Raw genomic sequence first — 21,708 nt, 5'->3', positions numbered from 1 at the left:
GCAAACCATCAACCATTTCTATACGGTGATTGATTAAAATAACTTGTGACTGATGTTTCAGCAAGCTGAGTGGTGGGAGCTAGTCACCAGCTATTTTCAGTTATTTGGTGAACTCCATGTGCTTCATATGTAGCCAATTTTGTAGGTAGCTTCTGAGCCTGGTCACGTGTGGCTAGCTGCATGCGGCAACACTGACCTCCATCAATGCAATCTGTACATCACATAGCTATTTTATTCAAGCTACATTAGGTCTGTTCAGAAAATTCCAGAGCTTTGTCCACAATGTTTTTCTATGCTTACCTTTTGCTCATTGTGCACTGTCTCCTTCAAAATACTATCCCCCCCACAATTGACGCGCGGCTCCCAATGCTGTTTCCGAATTTTATCTCGTCTATTGTTGCAAATCTTTGTCCATTCAACAGGATTTTCAATTTTGGAAATAAAAAGTATTCTGAGGCCAGGTCTGGATAGTATGAAGGACGAAGCAGCACAGGAATTTCATTTTTTGTGCAACACTCACGCACCAACAGGGATGAATGTGCAGGTGCATTATTGGGATGCAAAAGCCATGAATTGTCTCGCCACATTTCAGGCCATTTCCCTCTCATTTTCCTGCAGGTGTCACTACACATCCTGATAGTACCATTAATCAACAGTTTGTCCCTGTGGCACAAATTCATGATTAATTAATTCTTCAATGGCTTTAACATTTGAGCTGACCTGATGAGCTTTTTATGGTCTTTAAGAACCTTTTCCAACCCACTGTGAAGACAACCTGCGTCTCAATGTCACAGCCCATGTCTCATCTTAAGGAACATCTTGTCCTCATTTACGCGATACAAAAGCTCTTCACAATTTGCAAGGTGAAGGTCTTTCTGGTCTTGACTCATGAGCCATGGGAAGAACTTGGTATCATGGATATGCATATCAAGATATTGTGTCAGGATTTAACGACATGGGCCAACTGAAATGTTACATTCTTCTACAATCTCTTGGATAGTGAGTCTTCGACTGGCACACACAGTTTCATTGATGTTCCCAACACAAGCATTGACAGTAGGCATCAAAGGATGACCTGAACAAGGGTTATCTTTAATTTCTGTCCGACTATTTTTAAACCATATGAACCATTTGTAACACTAAGCATAGCTTAACCACTCATCACCATAGACTTCTCACATCATCTCAATCTCAATAAAGGTTTCTGTGGATGCTAATGTGCCCTGAGATCCAGAGGAATGTCACAGAGACGACGACCCCCCCCCCCCCCCCCCCCACCAAGTGGAGCAAGTGGAGACAGTCCTGAATCCAGTGGACCAGAGGGTGGACGGGATAAAGAGCTTGGGGGTTGAGGAGATAGCTGAGCAAATCTGAGCATATAATACGCTGTAGCTGCTTATGGTGACAGATGTATTGGCAGCCTGGAGAACAGTGTAAAGCTCCACAATAAAAATTGAACACTGACTGGGAAGCCGAAATCTATTAGGGGTGTCGCCAACAATATAGGCACTCCCATCCTGTACAAAGTGACAAACACTTGTCTAGTTTGTGGTGTTAGAGTCATCAACTATTACAGTTTCGTTCCCCTGCTGTTGGCAGGTCTCCTTGATTTTGAGATGGCACCAGTACTGTTTTTTTTTTTTTCTTCTGTTCTCTCAGTTCAGTCCAGGTGTGCAGTGCAGTTCAGAGCAACTCAGCAACAATAGGTACTCCACAACAGAAAGCGCAGTGTGTTATTTGGCTTGTGAAAAAGTGAGTCAGTTTTAACGGTGCAACATAATTATTTTAGACCTCAGTATGGTATGGACCACCTACAGCAAAAACCATCCGTCATTGGCTTAAGCCTTTCAAGGAAACTGGTAGCATTTTAAAAGCAGAATTACCAGGTAGGGCGAGAACTTCTGAAGTTTATGTTGAACAGATCTGTGTTTTGTGTGTTCGGAGCCCAAAGAAGTAATTGGCCAGATGTAGTCTACAATTAGGAGTGCCTAAAGGTACTGTGTATGATGATGTGTGTAGAAGACTTAAGTTGCACGTCTACAAATTGCAACTGTTATGTAAAATAAAGCCTACTGATAAAATCAAAAGGTATGAGTTTGTTATTGACTTTCTACACAGAATTGGTATTTTTTTTATTTTAAAGGTCTTCTGATGAGACTACATCTCATGTTAGTGGTGGTGGTGGTGGTGGTTGTTGGGATGTTTAAGGGGGACTAAACAGCGAAGGTCATCAGTCCCCCACATGTTAGTGGAACAGTTAATCATAATAACTGCAAAATTTGGGGGGGGGGGGCAGAGCATCCACATTAAGTTATTCAGCATAACTGTGACAACTCTCCCAAAGTTAATGTCTGATGCAGCTTGATGGAAGATTGAGTGATTGGCCCTTTCATTTTTGTAGAAAGAAAGTGGGATATTTACTGTGACATACTGAGAGTGAATCTTTCCCCAAATGGACGACATCTAGACGGAAAAGGGGCTTGTGGTTTTCCAACAAGATGGCACCCCACCTCATTACAGTAACAATGTGCGTGCAGCTCCTGACACTTTATTTCCAGGAAGTTGGATAGGCACGGCTGGCCCAGTACCTTGGCCACCACGAAGCCCAGATTAACCACACTGGTATTTTTCTTTTGGGGCCACATAAAAAACGTGTGCAGCGAAAAGATCGGGGACATCAATTATTTACGGGAAGGAATCATTGTGGTGTTTGGGACAGTTACATATGAAAAGTTGGTGAATGCATGGCGACAAATGGCTGGCTCTGAGCACTATGGGACTTAACTACTGAGGTCATCAGTCCACAACAAAACTTTAAGGAATTCTCTTTCACGTTATGTACTCATTGATATAATTTTTCATTAATTTCCCCATTAACCCTAGCACCACCAAGCTTGGATCTGTCACATGGAAGGGGAGGGGGAATGACAAAAATTGCCCTCATATTCTTTACACTTTTTAACATTTTTGTTTGTTTTGTTTATTTAATGAACTAGGAATTTCTTTACTAGGTTGCAACGCAATTTCCATAGTTACCAGGGACATTATAACATACAAATACAATAAATAAAGTAATGAATATGAAATTTTTATCATTAAACTAACACTTTCATATACATCAGACTTACATTAAGAAATCATAAAAGAACATACAACAGCAAACCTCAAATAAGAAAACAGAAAATCAAAGTCAGAAATTACACGTTAGTTTTTCCTTCCTACTCACTTCCACTTTCAATTTCACAACCTTTGCATATGACTGCTTTTGCAGAATGAGTGGAACACACACTTTGAACACCTGCAACAAATTATAGACACTTTTGTCATCTTGTCTTTTTCCTTTTTGGAGTGTTTACTCTTCAAACAGATATGACATCTTCCTCCTGAATAAAGTTCAACCAACTGAACAGTTGCAGTAATGCTGAACAGCATTTTCCATAGAACACTTTCCATTGCAGAGGTGACAGGCTTTTGTAAACCCATGATGATCTTTGTTCCCTCTTCCACAGCTGGCCTAAAAAGCTATTGACCTAATTCTAGCAGATACAGCTTTCTTACATTATCCTGCTTCTTATTCCAGTTTGGGCTGTTTATCACAAAAATTGTTCCAGCATTGAGACAGGCAATATCTATCAAGGTGAAAAGAGAGATAATGGCCACCTTCTAGTCCCTCATTTCACTGAATGATGTCATGTAATTCGATCAATGCTGTCTCTGCCCCCTTTGGTTTCATTGTAGTAGAGACTGAGTTTGTCTTTTTTTTTCCTCTGTCGACTCACCCACCTCATCATTTTGTTGTGTGGAAAGAAGTAGGAGATTCTTAGTACACTTCAGTTTGGAGATGTATGAAATCAAGGTAACTGGTGCATTGCCTGTTTTCGGATCTGTGAATAACTTAAGAGGAATATAGATCTCGACCCTACGTCCTCTTTAGCTGTTCTGGTACGTGTTTTCTGTTACTCTTCAATGTTCCCACCAAAGTTAACTTATCATTGTAAAGCTCCTCAGCTAGGTCTATGGATGTATAATAACGATATGTTTTATTTCTTCCACTTCCTGCCAGCGGATTCACTAGGCATCTAACAACTGCCTTTGCACTCCGTTTCTCGGCAGGTTGTTCATCCATCCCTGCATGCACCCCAATTTTTAGAACATACCAGGTGTGTGCATCTGATAACATCCTAATCAATATGCCATACTTCCCAGGCTTGTCTTTCATAAAGACCTTAAAGGGACATCTTCCTCGAAATAGGGAGAGCATTTCATCGATCGTTAAATCTGCACTTGGTATGTAGTATTTGACAAACATTTTGTCAAAAACTTAACAAAGGGGCAAAACTTATCCTGCTTTTGTCTTTCAGTTCTTGTTTCTTTATCATCAAATCTAATCGGGGACAGAAGTTCTCTGCATCGAATAAGACTCACTGTAGCTATGTAGATATTCTTTCCCAGTACTTTCCCCCATGAGTCCTCAAGAGGCCGTCTAGTGTCTTCATTTGTGCCCATGAGTATCAAAATACCAATGAAGGTGTACATTCCTTCTATGGTTGTAAGTTTTAAGTTCTTATTACGAGCTTCTTGGTTTGTACAGTTCACGATAATCTTCATTATTTTGGGAGTTATAAACTTTTTGAAAGATTTTGACACACTAGAGGTAAAGCCTCCACAAATCAAACCTTCATGAAAATGCACTATATTTTGTACTTGCCTTGGAAGCACAGTAATATATTCCCTACTGCTTTTTGCTGCAGCAATGATGCTGGAAGCAGCTGCATGCTGTTCATCAGGGGATGAACTCTGAACTTGACTCATTTTCAATTACTGTGTCACTGTTGTATCTCACAAATGTATCATCATCTTATGGATCACTTTCATCACCTTCACTTGCTTCATTTATTATAGCCGACACCTCTTCATCTGTGAGAAACCTCTGATACTGACGAGACATTTTATTAGAACTGCGAGTAATGTACGACTGCTCGAACAACAAAGGAGATTTATTTCAAAACAACAATGGCAAACAATACAGTGGTACCAACAGTCAGAAACTGCATTTCTTTCTGCCACATTGAGAAATATTTTAATGAGAAAAGTTCTCATCTACGTCTAAGGGGGGCAAAAACTGCCCGCACTTAAATATAATAGCCAGATTTAATTCACAAAAATTAAATAACCATGACGCACATACTCTAGATATTTTTATACAACTACCTAAATTCCTGCTTCTCTACTGTATGGTTTAATGGTGGAATTATCCTAAAATATTACGGCCGTAAAATAGTTTCCTGTTCGTTCCTCTGTATGGAGACTGCTTGGAAGGATGCTGCCTTTCAGAGAAGCAACAGTGAATGGAAAGACCGGCAAAACTTGATCTCTGGGTTCCGGAGGAATTTATGAACATGCAAAACTACAAGTATAGCATTTGTAAATTTAGAGAAAGCTTTTTGGCAATGCTGATTGGAATACACTCCTTTAAATTTTGAAGATGGCATGAATAAAATACAGTGAACAAAAGGATACCCACAAAAGCTGCACCATGGTTACAACAGTCAAAGTAGTAGTTTAGAAGGAAGTGAGACAGGACTGCAGCCTGTTATCCATAATATTCAATCACTACATGGATCAAGCACTAAAGGAAACCTATGAGAAATTTAGAGATAGAATTAAAGGTCAAGTGGAAGAAATAAAACTGAGTTTTGCCAATAATTCCCTTCTCTGTGTCAGAGATACAAAGGACTGAGGATTTATGAAATGGATAGTGTCTGGAAAATATAAATCATCAAATGTAAAACAAGGGTAATCAAATCAGGCAAAGGCGAGGGAATCACATTAGGTGATGAGGAATTGGGAAAAGTAGTAGAGTTTTATCGTTTGCGCAGAAAAATAAATGACTATTATAAAAAGTGAGAGGATATAAAACGCAGACTGGCCATAATGAAAAATGGTGTTTTTGAAAAAGAGAAGTTTGTTAGCATAAAATAAAATTTTTGGTGTTGAGAATCTTCTCTGAAGGTATTTGTCTGAAGTACAGTCTTGTACTGAAGTGAAATGTGGATGCAAAGCAGTTCAAAAAGGAAGAAAATAGAAGCTTTTGAAAAGTGGTGCTGCAGAATAATGCCGAGACCAGATGGGTGAAAAGGATAACTAATGAGTAAGTTTAAGTACTACAGTATACATTTGAATTTTTAGTGCTGTCAGCCACCTTTAAACTGTATTGTCTGATGACACTCTTGTTCATTTGAAGAGCACAATCAATAAACAAACAGAAAATGTGCCTTGTGGCTTTAGTCAAAGACTTCTCTAATTAATGTTTTTGTGCCGACATTTGTGTAGAAACAATTTGCCCAAATTAATTTGCGGTAGGTGCCAGGAACTGCACCACTAAGTGAAAGATAATTCTTAGTTGGTGTTCAACATGTTAATAAAGTTTTTCGGTGTCTTGGGAGTATAATACAGTTAGGCATGTAATCTGTGCTCCCTTCCAACAAAATTACCTCGAGTTAATTTGATAAAAGTAAAGAACTGCTTCACAATGTTTGCCGTTTGTAACGGAACACTTATCCAGTGGTTGCAATAAAATGTTAAACATGTGACAGCAATATCTATGTATGCTTCACAGTCACTGTTGTCTTCATAATTATCCTCACCACCACTGATGACATAATTTACAAGTCTGTCTACTTCCACTCCCTCCCGTCAGTCTCTACACAACTATTTAATATGCTAGGCAAGACACACAAGAACATTGTACATCACTCAGTATCCATCCTCTCCCCTCATCCAACAGTCAGTCACAAAGTTATTACTATCGAGTGGGATGCATTTACAATAAAAGTGCACAGACAAATCTTCAACTTACATCATCCTTCATGGGAACTTTTGGAGGATGAAATTCTTCGTGATACGAACGACCACTTGCTGGATGTATTAGCCGGCCTGTAATTCTTCGAACCAGATAATTGTCATCAATACTGAATTCCACAACAGCATCTAGTGCAGTATTTCTTTTCTCCAGTAGTTTATCCAGCTAACAGAAAGAAGACAAAAAATTTGCAACATGTATTTGGACAGTCTCCATTGCCTAAGGAAATCAGTTTTACAGTTTTTACCTTCTCTGCCTGTGGGACAGTTCTTGGAAAACCGTCTAAAAGAAACCCATTTTTACATTCTGGACGATCAAGATTAGTGTCAATCAGATTAACAACAAGCTCATCACTTACAAGTTTTCCTGAAAAAAAAAATAAATAAATAAATTAAACTCAATTTACTTAGTTAAGACAGTATGTATAACATTGCTGCTTAATATCATTGTAAAATAGGTTCACTAGAAAATAAGAGCAAAGATTAATAACTAGAAAACTTAGTGCCATCAGCAAATATGTAGGCTTGATTCCTGCTATCTCAATAACAGAGCAAACTTTACCTGAAATGCAGTATAGACTTTTCTAACTTCCTGATAGATTAAGCTGTGTGCTACACGAACACTTCAGCCTGGGCCCATTTTCTTTTTATAATTTTTTGTGGGCAAGACCCTTGTGCAAAAGGTCAGTGCACTCTGAGTTACAATGGTGGGAAAAACATTGCTTTCATTTCCTTACAACAGCCATACAAAACTTGTGCTGCAATTGAAAATCATATCAATTGTGATATCTAATACAGCTTTAATGGTGAAAATCTTATAACTGTTGGACAATAATGAAACCTATGAAGTGCGTGGACTTAATGCAAGAGAAAGTTGACGAGAACAAAATTCGTAAAACTAGTGTTTTATGGTATCTTAATTGTCTGACAATGTTACATAGATTCTTCCATCCCTTTGCATTAGATTGTAACTAACCAATAAGGATATCACAAGTTCCATGCAGAAAATCTGGTTGTAGTAACAAACTGACCAGTAGCAAAGACCAATGTTTACGTCTGTGCCATATTGAAAAATGCATGGGAGAGGGGGGGATCCAATACTTATATTTTACTTCACTAACATCTGCCCTACAGCCCATACCTGGCTCCTTCAATATGCAAATGTGAAAGTGGTTTGTCTTCTGATAAAGAATTTCATGGAGATATCGCAATCTGGGTGCAATGCCAGGCATTAGAATTTTAAACAGAGGAATTTGACAATTGAATAATAAATACTTAAATGTGAATAGCCATTACACATAAGTAGTAAAACTACTGTGGTTCTCAGATTCTTTTAATAAATTTGCTTTAAGTATACCAGTACTTTATTAGCAGCCTAATGGAGTTTACCTTCCAAATAGCTCACATAATAAAGAGCAAAGATGAAAGACTAATACAGCAGATGCAAACAGCAGGTGTGGTGTCTGAATACCTATTGTTTAAATTCAAGCGAGCACTTTATCTGTAACAGACTGTATAATTTTATGGGCTCTAACTGGCAAAAAGTACGCACGCGTGTCTCAGTCTGCATCACAGTTACCATCAGTCAGTAAGTCTGCTACTTTTTCGCTCAGTTCTGATCCTTCTGTATAAACCATCTTAGTATTAATTTCAAGCGAGTTAAGAAACTGCAGAAAATAATAGGAGTCTGTGAAAATGATTTGAGCCCCATCTGTCTTAAATGGGATTCCAGTATCTGGGCAGTGGATACTATTTGATGAGGTACTGCATCTTCACAAGTTTCACAGCTACCATTTTGGAATCCATTAAATCCTTATCTCCATGGAAGAACAATGTTCACCATTTTTAGACTATTTCCTATAGTATGCTACAAACATGCAATTTTACCACTAAGGGAACCTTAAAACACTATCCATAATTCAGGACATATTTCTACCCTTAGTGCCAACTTAATTCCTATCTTGTGACCAACACTAGCTATTAAAATATTCCTTGAAGTGTTAATGTCAAATGTTACGTACAGGATGCCTGGGATTTCCCCCCCATATGTTTCAGTTGTATATAATATGTCAGTTACTTCTTGTGGCTGATGATTAACACACAGTAGTTTTGTTTACTAGACCTTTACAGGAGACCAGTAAGCAATGTCAAAGTGTGGTGATGGGACAATGAGATTATAATGTAGGGGAGATTTGAGCGTCAAGAAATGATAAACTGATGACGGAACTACACTCCTGGAAATTGAAATAAGAACACCGTGAATTCATTGTCCCAGGAAGGGGAAACTTTATTGACACATTCCTGGGGTCAGATACATCACATGATCACACTGACAGAACCACAGGCACATAGACACAGGCAACAGAGCATGTACAATGTCGGCACTAGTACAGTGTATATCCACCTTTCGCAGCAATGCAGGCTGCTATTCTCCCATGGAGACGATCGTAGAGATGCTGGATGTAGTCCTGTGGAACGGCTTGCCATGCCATTTCCACCTGGCGCCTCAGTTGGACCAGCGTTCGTGCTGGACGTGCAGACCGCGTGAGACGACGCTTCATCCAGTCCCAAACATGCTCAATGGGGGACAGATCCGGAGATCTTGCTGGCCAGGGTAGTTGACTTACACCTTCTAGAGCACGTTGGGTGGCACAGGATACATGCGGACGTGCATTGTCCTGTTGGAACAGCAAGTTCCCTTGCCGGTCTAGGAATGGTAGAACGATGGGTTCGATGACGGTTTGGATGTACCGTGCACTATTCAGTGTCCCCTCGACTATCACCACTGGTGTACGGCCAGTGTAGGAGATCGCTCCCCACACCATGATGCCGGGTGTTGGCCCTGTGTGCCTCGGTCGTATGCAGTCCTGATTGTGGCGCTCACCTGCACGGCGCCAAACACGCATACGACAATCATTGGCACCAAGGCATAAGCGACTCTCATCGCTGAAGACGACACGTCTCCATTCGTCCCTCCATTCACGCCTGTCGCGACACCACTGGAGGCGGGCTGCACGATGTTGGGGCGTCAGCGGAAGACGGCCTAACGGTGTGCGGGACCGTAGCCCAGCTTCATGGAGACGGTTGCGAATGGTCCTCGCCGATACCCCAGGAGCAACAGTGTCCCTAATTTGCTGGGAAGTGGCGGTGCGGTCCCCTACGGCACTGCGTAGGATCCTACGGTCTTGGCGTGCATCCGTGCGTCGCTGCGGTCCGGTCCCAGGTCGACGGGCACGTGCACCTTCCGCCGACCACTGGCGACAACATCGATGTACTGTGGAGACCTCACGCCCCACGTGTTGAGCAATTCGGCGGTACGTCCACCCGGCCTCCCGCATGCCAACTATACGCCCTCGCTCAAAGTCTGTCAACTGCACATACGGTTCACGTCCACGCTGTCGCGGCATGCTACCAGTGTTAAAGACTGCGATGGAGCTCCGTATGCCACGGCAAACTGGCTGACACTGACGGCGGCGGTGCACAAATGCTGCGCAGCTAGCGCCATTTGACGGCCAACACCGCGGTTCCTGGTGTGTCCGCTGTGCCGTGCGTGTGATCATTGCTTGTACAGCACTCTCGCAGTGTCCGGAGCAAGTATGGTGGGTCTGACACACCGGTGTCAATGTGTTCTTTTTTCCATTTCCAGGAGTGTATGTATATTATTATGACATATTCAATGGCTTTCACCACTCTTATGCAAATTATCACATTTTGACTGGGTCCACTACAGTTCCATTTGTCACGACAGCCTTCACTTTAAAAATGCAAGGCAACGATAACAAGACTGGTCAAATCAGAACAATAGTATTGCAATACAGACTTGCCATCCGTACTATCTAAACTACCACCTTTAATAACTAAATGGTATGTTTTAAACAAAACACATGAACGACTTTTATAACCCAAGTTGAATCTAAACCAGAGGCTACGTTGACTGTGACTAAAATGGTTGCAGATTCCTCAACCTATACTATGGGGCGGAAGGTTGTAGGATGCCCCTTGATAGACCAGGGGTGCACTACACACCTTGATAGACCAGGGGTGCACTACACACAGGAAGCAGCTGCATGGGTAGCACAGTACTTGGGGTGTGCACATGGGTGTTCTTTAGATCAGGTTTCTCCCCACGGGAAACAAACTGTTGCCCTGAAAACATTACCAGTTCATGACACTGATGGTGTGCCAACTGTAAAAATTGTTAGTTCACCTGAACAGGTCATTCCAAAGGATTTAAATATGCTAAATCTCATGTTAGTAAGTTGTCAAAATGTCTGTAGCAAGATCCCCGAGTTACCCTCCGAAATAAACAGTAGTAATGCCAATATTGTATTAGGTATCAAAAGCTGGTTGAAACCAGACATAAATAGCAGTGAAATTTTGAACTCTGATTTGACAATATTTAGGAAGGATAAGACTGATGATATGGGAGGTGGTGTGTTCATTGCAGTTGAAAGCTGTTTAAACGCAGTTGAGATTGATACTGGGTCGGACTGTGAAATACTCTGGATAAAGCTGTCAATCAGACAAGGAGTGACCATTGTATTAGGATGTTTTTCCAGACCGACAGCAACCATAACAAACGTCACAGAATGTTTCAGGGAAAGTCTTGAGTACAAAGGAAATAAATATCCAAATCATCCATTAGTTATAGGCGGAGACTAATCTGGCATCAACTGACTGGGAAAATTACATGTTTATCACAGGGGGCAGAAGCAAAGACCCGTGAGAAGTTATCCTAGGAGCGCTCTCAACAAACAACCTTGAGCAATTGGTTAGAAAACCAACTCAAGATGAGAACATATTAGGTATCTTGGGGACAAATGGACCTGATCTTTTTGAGGAAGTTAATTTAGAAGAAGGTATTAGCGACCATAATGTCGTCGTGGCTTCTATGCCAGTGGAAGTTACAAAAAAACAGTGTAGCATTTTCTTGTTTGGGAAAGCAAATAAAAGTGTCTTTAATGAATATCTTCATAGTTATCTCGAAGCATTCACCACAGGACACAAAGATATTGAGCATCTTTGGTCGGAATTTACAGGTATTGTCCACCACGTTTTAGAGAAATGTGTGTCTAGCAAAAATATAGAGGAGGGAAAGGATCCACCTTGGTTCAACAAACATATTAGGAAGTTGCTGAGAAAGCGGATACTTTTGCACAGTTGTTTTAAACGTAGTCACTACCCTGCTGACGAACAGAAATTATACAAAATGAAAGCAGCTGTCAAAAGGTCAATGAAAGATTATTTTAACGAATTTGAAAGCAATATTTTATCTGCAGACTCTAAAAATAACCCCAAAAAATTTTGGTCAAATGTAAAATCTATGAGCGCTACAAATAATTCAATACCTTCTGTTGCTGACAGTATGGGTAATGTAATGGATGATAAACAGAAGACAGAAATTCTAAACCTACTTTCAAAAACTCGTTTTTGGTAGAGGACTGCAGCACCATTCCGCCTTTCAATTATTGAATAAACGCAAGGATGGCTGAAATAATGTTTAGTGTTTTGTGTTGACTATGCTACAAATATAGCACCTTTCTTATCCATCATCTATCAGAGATCATTGGAGCAGCAGAAAGTTCCATGGGACTGGTAGAAGGCCCAGGTCACAGCAACCTATAAAAAGGGTAGAAAATCAGATGCACATAATTACTGGCCGATTTCACCAAGATCTATTTGTTGTAGAATCATGGAACATAGTTTGTGTTCCAACACAATGACCTTTCTAGACTCTGAGAAGCTCATCTGCAGAAACCAGCACAGTTTTAGGAAACACCAGTCATGCGAGACACAGTTGGCCCTCTTTGTGCATGATATACAACAGGCTCCAGATACCGGCTCCCAGGTTGATGCCATATTTCTCGACTTCCAAAAGGTGTTCGACTCAATTCCACACTGTCGCCTGCACCAAAAAGTGTGTGCTTACGGCCTATCTGATGACCTATCTGATGACACACGCAGCTGGATAGAAAGTTTACTAGCAGACAGAGAGCAGTATGTTGTCCTGAATGAGAAGACTTCAACAGAAACAAGCATAACATTAGGTGTGTCCCAGGGATCGTAATAGGTCCGCCACTTTTTACAACTTACATAAATGATCTGATTGATGGCACTGACAGCGGCATTAGACTGTTTGCCGATGATGCTGTACTCTACAGGAAAGTAGTATCACACGAAAATTGTGAACAAATCAATGAGGATTTGCAGAAAATAAATGCGTCGTGTAATGACTGACAATTATCTCTCAATATTAGTAAGTGCAACTACTGTGTATGAAGGGAAAATCCCCATTAATGTACGAGTACAAAATAAATGCCCAGTATTTGGAAGCGGTAACATCTGCCACGTATCTGGGTGTGACTATTCAAAATGATAAATGGAATGATCAGATTAAACAAGTAAAGGGCAAGACGAGCTTTAGATTGAGGGTTATTGGTAGAATCCTGAAGCGATGCAGTCCTCCATCAAAGGAAATCGCTTACAATACTTCAGTTTGCGCAGTCAGAGTATTGTTCGTCTGTGTGAGACCCTTACCAGTAGGGTCTGATTCAAGAGATTGAGAAGGTCCAAAGAAGAGTGGCAAGATTCGCAACTGGTAAATTTAGCCATCACGAGAATGTTACAAATCTCATAGAAAGTTTGAAGTGGGACATACTTGCAGAAAGACAACGCGCTAAATGGAAGGGGCTGCTCATTAATTTATGCAATCCGATCATCGCCTATGATGTACAGCATATATTATTACCACCAACTTTCAAATCGCGCAGTGATCACCATTCAAAGATAAGGAAAATTAGAGCTCGTACTGAGCCATTCAGACAGTTGTTTTTTCCTCGCACAATCCGCAAGTGGAAAAGAGGGGGAGAAATTTGACTTTGGCGCAAATAGTGCTCTCTGTCACACCGCTTTGTGCCTAGCGGAGTACATATGTAGACGTAGGTAAGTGAAAGACACAAATAGACCACAGACACCATCTAACAACATGTGACATCACATTTCAAAGAAAATACCTTCATTCACACATTTTTTGGACCTAAATATAAATAACATTTCCCTGAAATTTAATAAGTGGTTATCTGAAAATTAACTGCCAATGAATTTAGACAGCACACAAAACAGAGCACAAGGCCTTACCACACCATTAGAAATAATACTTAAAGATGGATGAAAACATAAAACAGAATGTTTTATATTGTTAGATTTTTATAAGGAAAAAAAAAAAAACCTGAACTGGAAATCACATATTACCAGCCTGCAGTCTCTGTGTTACAGACAGTATCAGAATTTGTGGTTAGAACATTGGACTCACATTGGAAAGACCGTTCAAACCCACACCTGACCATCAAGATTTAGGGGTTCCATGATTTTCCTAAATCACTTCCTTCCCCATCCTTGAAACCATCCAAGCTTGTGCTCCATCTCTAATGACCTCTATGCCAACAGGATGATAAGTCCTAATCTTCCTTCTCTCTTCAGAATTTGGAGACAAAAGTGTTGGAAACCTGACTGACTTTTCCCATTGTCTTATCGTACAATATTCTGGGGGTAACTCATTATTGAGGAAAAAAAGAATTTTTTGTACACAAGTACGTAATAATGATAACCTGTGGTGTAGCCTACAGTTACTCCTTTATGAAGTTTGTTGCAAAGAATCAATCACAGGTTCAAAACAGTAACATTAGAAGGAGAAGTGAGACTGTATCCATCTTCGGCCTTAGTGTACTGCTTAGCTGGGTGGCAATGGGCCTCCCATGCAAGCGGGCCCGAGTTAGATTCCCGGCCGGGTTGGATATTTTCTCCGCTCGGGGACTCCGTATTGTGTTGTCTCATCATCATTTCATTCTCATCACCAGTGCGCAAGTCACCCAATGTGGTGTCGACTGAAATAAGACTTGCACTTGGCGGCTGAACTTCCCCGGGTGGGGCCTCCCGGCCAACAATGCCATACGCTCATTTCCATTTTTTCCAGTGTGGTACAAAAAGAAGTGAGATATTTAGTCGTGCAAATCTTACCACCTATCCAGTGATGTAAACAACTTACTGCCTAAGACTACTGTATCTGCTGGACTACTCTTAAGATATGCCAACATGTCTCCTTTCTTGTGCACAATAGCAGATGCACAGGAATAAAAGGACATGCACAAACATTTGTGGAAAAAACACATGTATGCATGGGCATTCTCGTGGCCAAACATTGCCTCACTCCGCGAGAACCCTGCTATGTATCCCTTTACTTGCTTGGGAGCTTGTGCAGTGTTTATTATGATGAAAAGGCAACAGTAAATGAAAATGCAAAAGTGGCTGTAGGTAAAAACATATGCAAAGAAACAGCTAAATGAAAGTAGGAGAAATGAAAAGTGACAATGTTTTATTTGCAAATTTCCTAAGGAAGTCACAGCGAGATTTTAGATTTCTTGCTTGGGAAACTGTAAAGATAAGGCCGACAATAAGTTTTTTAGCTGGCAACCAGTAATTTATACACGAGTTTGAACTACTTGTTTCGCATTTCAGAGTAAAGCAATTATTCTTGAAATTGGGAAATAGTTGAGAGAGGTTGTCTGTAATGCAAATTAAATTTCAACATTGTCATTTGGGTTTACTTTTATAAAGTTTTTTTTACACAACTTTAATCATGAAAGATTATGCAAAGGTTAGTGTCCTCAGACTCAATACACATGGGAATTTCATAGATGGCCATAACCACTGGAATGTAGGTTTTGTTTTCGAATTTCATATTTCCTGCTTTATGTCTTATTTTTAGTAGGTTGTCGAGGAGCTGCACATACCCTGTCATTTCTTATCTTCAGATGTCAGGTTCCTTAGTTGTGCTATTAAGCTACTATAGCATAAATACTCTTCCACCATTTCCATATATGAATTTCAGAGGTTTCTAGCTTATTCTACTATGTTTTCCTACTTCAAAACTTATGGTATCTTATTCTGTATAGTAATGGGTACGTGGGCGCCTGCCCAAGAGGTCACAATTATGATCCATAGAACAAGCTAAACAACAAGAGCAAGATGTGTGTGTCTCTGTAACCTATTCTGAACTGTAGTTCCAAAGGTTTTTGAGCTAATGCCACCTCCTTTCTTTTCGATTTACCAAATCAGTTGCAAAGAAAATTTAGCTTGCCACTTGAGTAAAGGCCGAAACTAACACTGACCCTGAGTGCTCTCTCTCAACACTGAACATCACATTTCAGATTATGGATGAAGGTCGATACAGATGCTAGCAGAAAGACTGATCTCTGAACATCGCCAGTTGGAATACTTGGCTTTTCATGCCCTTGCATTCAACTATTAGGTTTAGTTAGGCAGTGAAAGGCAAGAGAGTAGGATAAGTGCATTCAACATTCAAATTTAAACCTCGGTTTCATCAATCACAAAATTTCATCACAAACTCCATAATGTAAAATTCTGAACAATAGTCTTAACTCTAATACTGAGCCCAGCATCAAAGAAATTGGCGATCATATTTACCAGTCGGCATATCGTAGAATAACACACGAAAAGTTAGCATACTGTACACAACAGTTGCAACAACATACATACTCGGATTCGAATGAATTTTCAATGTGTTTCATAAAAATGCTCACCTTCATCCATTGTTTTCTTCAGCTGTTTTCCCAGAAGGGAGCCAGAGGATATTTCTGCACGCAGCATATCGCCAGTTGACAGGTGACACACACAATATTTGTTCCTAAGTAGTGGAGCCTGCAAAAAATAAAAATCTGAAAGCATAGCGTAAGTGCATATTAAATTTATAATTCTACAGTAAAATTGGATCATCGCTGACACACAACAAGAAATTAGTTTCGTGTTCCGTCATCCCATTGAGCATCCAAAATTTTCTTTTTTTTTCTACATAAAATATCTAGTCGAAAGTTGGCCGTATCTGTCACAATGGCTTCCAAATGAGAAATCTTGTAATCACCCAAGCAGCTCGTTTAGATCATCGTTTTATGCCGAAATTATGAAACCACTTTAAAAAATATTCGAAAAAAGTATTAATAAATGTGATACGCAGTCGAAACCGCATAAATAAACGAGTCACTTTTAGTATATTCACTGGTCATGTATCCCAAATAACACATTTTACAAATGTATAAATTAATATATGTTAATTGATAATATCGACCTGACGCTAATCGTTCCTTGATTAAATAAATATTTCATTGTTTGAGCAGTTCCAAGAACAATGGATCCCAAACTTTGGACTTTCGACTAATATGTAAAAATGACTTTGAAGCTCACCTGTGTGCCCTTGCCGGAGCCCGGTGGTCCTAAAAGAACAGCTTTTATTCCTGCAGGTGTTGTGTCAGCTGGTTCCTCTTTAGGAACTTCAGCAGTTTGAGGTGGCATTGTATCTGTCTGCGCTTGCTCTCAACAGATTTCAATAGGAGGATACAAAACGTACCACTGTGTCACATGCACACACAAGCAATTAACTTGCTACCAGCACTACATCGCCGCCTGCCCTCGCGAAGATAAAAACAACCACGTCTCACATGGCCATCACAAAGTACTTACGAGAAAGAACATAGCTAATCGAGTATGATTGTACATGGGGAAGAAGATGGTCGCAAAAATTAACAGCAAGGATCCTTGAATAACAATGTTCAGCAGAGAGCAGACGACAAGCGAAATATTTACAAATGCTGTGTTCTGTAAATCAAGATTTCTTTTACTAAGTAAGAGCAAAGTTTAGTCAAGTGTTTTTTACAAACAAAATTCAAGATCGCGCCTAGAGAAAAGTGTCGTGACAACTCGGTCTGGTTCAAAAGGAAAAAATAATCAGCTCTTCGTGTAGAGAATGTGAAAATCGAGCGATGAAAGGTTTTTCGTGCATAAAGTGCAACTTACGGTGACGCGAAAAGTCAGCGAAAGTAAATCTGAAATTCATCAGTTATGTTTTTCCATTGACATGCCACGGCTTTTTGCGTGACGAAACTGCCGATGTTTTAAGTGCAGTGGACTTGAAAAGCGAAATTGCAAAGCAACTACAAAGTGACATTGAAATACAAAAAACAAAACAAAAATGATAAATTAATACACGAAAAGCAATCCAGTGTGTGTGTGTGTGTGTGTGTGTGTGTGTGTGTGTGTGTGATAAAAATCAAGCGGAAAAGCAAGTCCGCGAAAATACTAGTGCGCCTATGAACGTTAAAACCAACACTGCCAGCGTTTCCGATGTTACTACAAACTCAGCAAACCAAAAACCTGTAGATAAATATAAATGGAAAATGATGACATACAGAAAAGGAAAAGACAAGACCACAGCTATGCAAGGGAAAGAAAATGAGTTTCTAATAATTGATGATTCGCTGCTGAAAAATATTGCTGTCCCCCCAACTGCAAAATCGACGAATTAGAACATAACAACTCGGCAAATATTTTAAAAATATGGTAATCTCAAAACAGCCGAATTCAAAACGGGATTCTGAAACCAAGACTAGTTTCAGCGTTGTCTTTATACATGTTGGAACAAATTCGTTAGGAAGCAGCAGTGAAGAAGAAATTACTAACGAAAAAAAAAACGATTCGTTTGTAAAGGTGTGTGTCTGCTGGTTCCCAACTGATACTTAAAAGAATCATAAAAAGGAAGTCAGTGAAAGGCAAATATATCTTCCAAATAAAATATGCTGTCAAAGAACAGTTTGATCATCTTGGGACCGTTTTCATGGATCCAAATAAATTCCTGTGTGAAAACTGCCTAAGAGATGATGGCATGTATTTAAACAGATTATGGTCTGTAGCACTCAGCAGAATGTTTGCAGATGTCTGCAAAATAACCGGAAGCAAGGGAAGCTAATATGGCCTGATGGAGGTGTAAAATCAATTGCTGCAGCTAAAAAAAGCAAAATACAAACACCACACAAAAAAGGCGGGACTATGGAATATGCTCTCATAAGGCAGCCCACAACATGTATGCCAGCAAAAGAAAAGTTACATAAAAGTACTACCTCAGAATATTCAATACATTGGTTACAAGAAACTAGAAGCAGAAGTAGTTCTAAGTGAAGTACAACCAGACATAGTATGTATCAGTGAACAAGATCTAACTGAAAGTCAGATAGCTAACTTGACAATAAAGGACTATATCTTTTACAGTTATTTCTGTGTATCTAAACATAAAAGTAGTGGAGTTATATATTAAAACAGGAATATCCCTAAAAACTGTAAATAGAAAAGATATAAGATTACCCGTAGCTAGAGAAAACGATTTTGAAATTACTGGTGTAGTGACTGGTGACTAGATTGTTCTGTGTGCACAGATCACCAACTGGTAAGATAAGCATCTTTCTAAAAAAAATTCTAATTAACTGAAAATGAACATGGAGAAAAACATCGTTATATGTGGAGACTTCAATGCTGACATGGAAACAGAATCAAAACCAAAACAAGATTTTGAAGAATCATTAATACATTAAAATATGGCAGCAACAATATCTGCACCAAGAAGAGTGACTTCTTGAAGTCACGCAGTTATTGACAACATCATTAATAATATTAGTAGGTGTAACCATGAGCTGCATGTAGTCCAAATAGAAATATCTGACCATCATGGACAGCTGGTCTGCTTCTACAGAATTAAGGACACAAAGGCAGAACCAAATCAAACAACCAAAGAAATCAGGAATATCAGTGTAAAAAATATCAACATCTTTAGAACAATGTTAAGCAGAGAAACCTGGAATGAAAGCGTACAGCTTCAGAATGTAAATGGCTCTGAGCACTATGGGACTTAACATCTATGGTCATCAGTCTCCAGAATGTAAATGAAAAGTATTAATCATTTATTACAACAATATTCCCCAAAATAAAGAGACAAGAAAAGCCTCAGGATCAGACAAAGCGGATTACTAGTGAAATAGTAGAACTGCAGAGGACTCTGCAGGATCTGTGACAGAGGGGTGAAGCTGAGAATTATAAAATGGTATGAAATAAGTATACAAACTAATAAAGGAGCAAAAGTGAGAGCAAATTATACCACCATAGTGAACTCAAAAAATAAAATAAAGGCAGCTTGGAATGCAATTAATGGTGAAAGAAAGGAAAAGGCATGATCGAACAAAGACACAAATATCAAGTCAATGATAATAGATAGTAGAGAAATAGCTAACATTCTTAATGATAACTATATAAATGTGGCACATAAGTTAAAACTGGAAATAAATAGTCCACAAAAGAAGGTTACCAAGTTATCAAAAACATCAAGCACAACCATGTACTTGAGACCAGTCACAGAAGATGAACTGAGGAAAATTATACTAAAACTGAAGTCCAAGAAATCAACTGGTGATGAAAAATATCTAATCATATAATAAAGGAAGTAAGTGAGCAATTACTCTCAGCAAATAATCTCATCATTTCTAGACATAGCAAACAGCTCATCCAGAGATGGAATTTTTCCAGAAAAGTTGAATATCAGCAGGGTGGTACCAGTGTCCAGGACAGGGGATAAGGATGACCCCCAACAACGAAAGGCCAGTTTCACTGATATCAGATTTCTCAAAAACGCTGGAAATGCTTCTATATAATAGATTAGTTGATTATGAGGACAAATACAACATTCTTATACCAACACATGGTTTCAGAAAGAATAAATCTATGGAATCATTGATTGGCAGTCTGTCACAATATATTATATAGTCCATAGACGAAAAACTATATAATATATAGTCCATAGACGAAAAACCCTACCCCCATGAAGCATGAACCTTGCCGTTGGTGGGGAGGCTTGCATGCCTCAGCGATACAGATAGCCATACCATAGGTGCAACCACAACAGAGGGGTATCTATTGAGAGGCCAGACAAACATGTGGTTCCTGAAGATGGGCAGCAACCTTTTCAGTAGTTGCAGGGGCAACAGTCTGGATTATTGACTGATCTGGCCTTGTAACACTAACCAAAACGACCTTGCTGTGCTGGTACTGCGGACAGCTGAAAGCAAGGGGAAACTACAGCCGTAATTTTTCCCGAGGGCATGCAGCTTTACTGTATGGTTAAATGATGATGGCGTCCTCTTGGATAAAACATTCTGGAGGTAAAATAGTCCCCCATTCAGGTCTCTGGGCGGGGACTACTCGAGAGGATGTCGTTATCAGGAGTAAGAAAACTGGCGTTCTACGAATCGGAGCGTGGAATGTCAGATCCCTTAATCGGGCAGGTAGGTTAGGAAATTTAAAAAGGGAACTGGATAGGTTAAAGTTAGATATAGTGGGAATTAGTGAAGTTCGGTGGTGGGAGGAGCAAGACTTTTGGTCAGGTGACTACAGGGTTATAAACACAAAATCAAATAGTGGTAATGCAGGAGTAGGTTTAATAATGAATAGGAATGCGGGTAAGCTACTACAAACAGCATAGTGAACGCATTATTGTGGCCAAGATAGATATGAAGCCCACACCTACCACAGTAGTACAAGTTTATATACCAACTAGCTCTGCAGATGATGAAGAAATTGAAGAAAAGTATGATGAAATAAAAGATATTATTCAGATAGCGAAGGGAGATGAAAATTTAATAGTCATGGGTGACTGGAATTCGTCAGGAGCAAAAGGGAGAGAAGGAAACGTAGTAGGTGAATATGGATTGGGGGTAAGAAACGAAAGAGGAACCTGCCTGGTAGAATTTTGCACAGAGCACAACCTAATCATAGCTAACACTTGGTTCAAGAATCATAAAAGAAGATTGTATACATGAAAGAAGCCCAGTGATACTGACAGGTTTCAGATAGATTATGTAATGGTAAGACAGAGATTTAGGAACAAGGTTTTAAATCGTAAGACATTTCCAGGGGCAGATGTGGACTCTGACCACAATCTATTGGTTATGAACTGTA

The 21,708-nt window shown here is 39.7% G+C and overlaps 1 protein-coding gene across 1 annotated transcript in view; it reads right to left on the bottom strand.

Annotated features, from left to right (window-relative positions):
* LOC124799714 (adenylate kinase-like) overlaps positions 1–17,378 on the bottom strand; it is a 46,198-nt gene extending 28,820 nt beyond the window's left edge. Inside the window, exons 1-4 of the mRNA XM_047262941.1 lie at positions 17,119–17,378; positions 16,461–16,578; positions 7,110–7,228; positions 6,860–7,027 (exon numbers count right to left, since the gene is read on the bottom strand). Of these exons, the coding sequence (XP_047118897.1) occupies positions 6,860–7,027; positions 7,110–7,228; positions 16,461–16,578; positions 17,119–17,226 (513 nt within the window). The 5' untranslated portion in view covers positions 17,227–17,378. The remainder of the gene's footprint in view (positions 1–6,859; positions 7,028–7,109; positions 7,229–16,460; positions 16,579–17,118) is intronic.
* Between the last annotated feature and the right edge of the window lie 4,330 nt (positions 17,379–21,708).

This window comes from Schistocerca piceifrons, chromosome 1, assembly GCF_021461385.2.
Source record: "Schistocerca piceifrons isolate TAMUIC-IGC-003096 chromosome 1, iqSchPice1.1, whole genome shotgun sequence".
NCBI classification, from domain to species: Eukaryota; Metazoa; Arthropoda; class Insecta; order Orthoptera; family Acrididae; genus Schistocerca; species Schistocerca piceifrons.
Note: the sequence above shows the minus strand (reverse complement) of the source record. Positions and strands in the feature narration are given on the sequence as shown.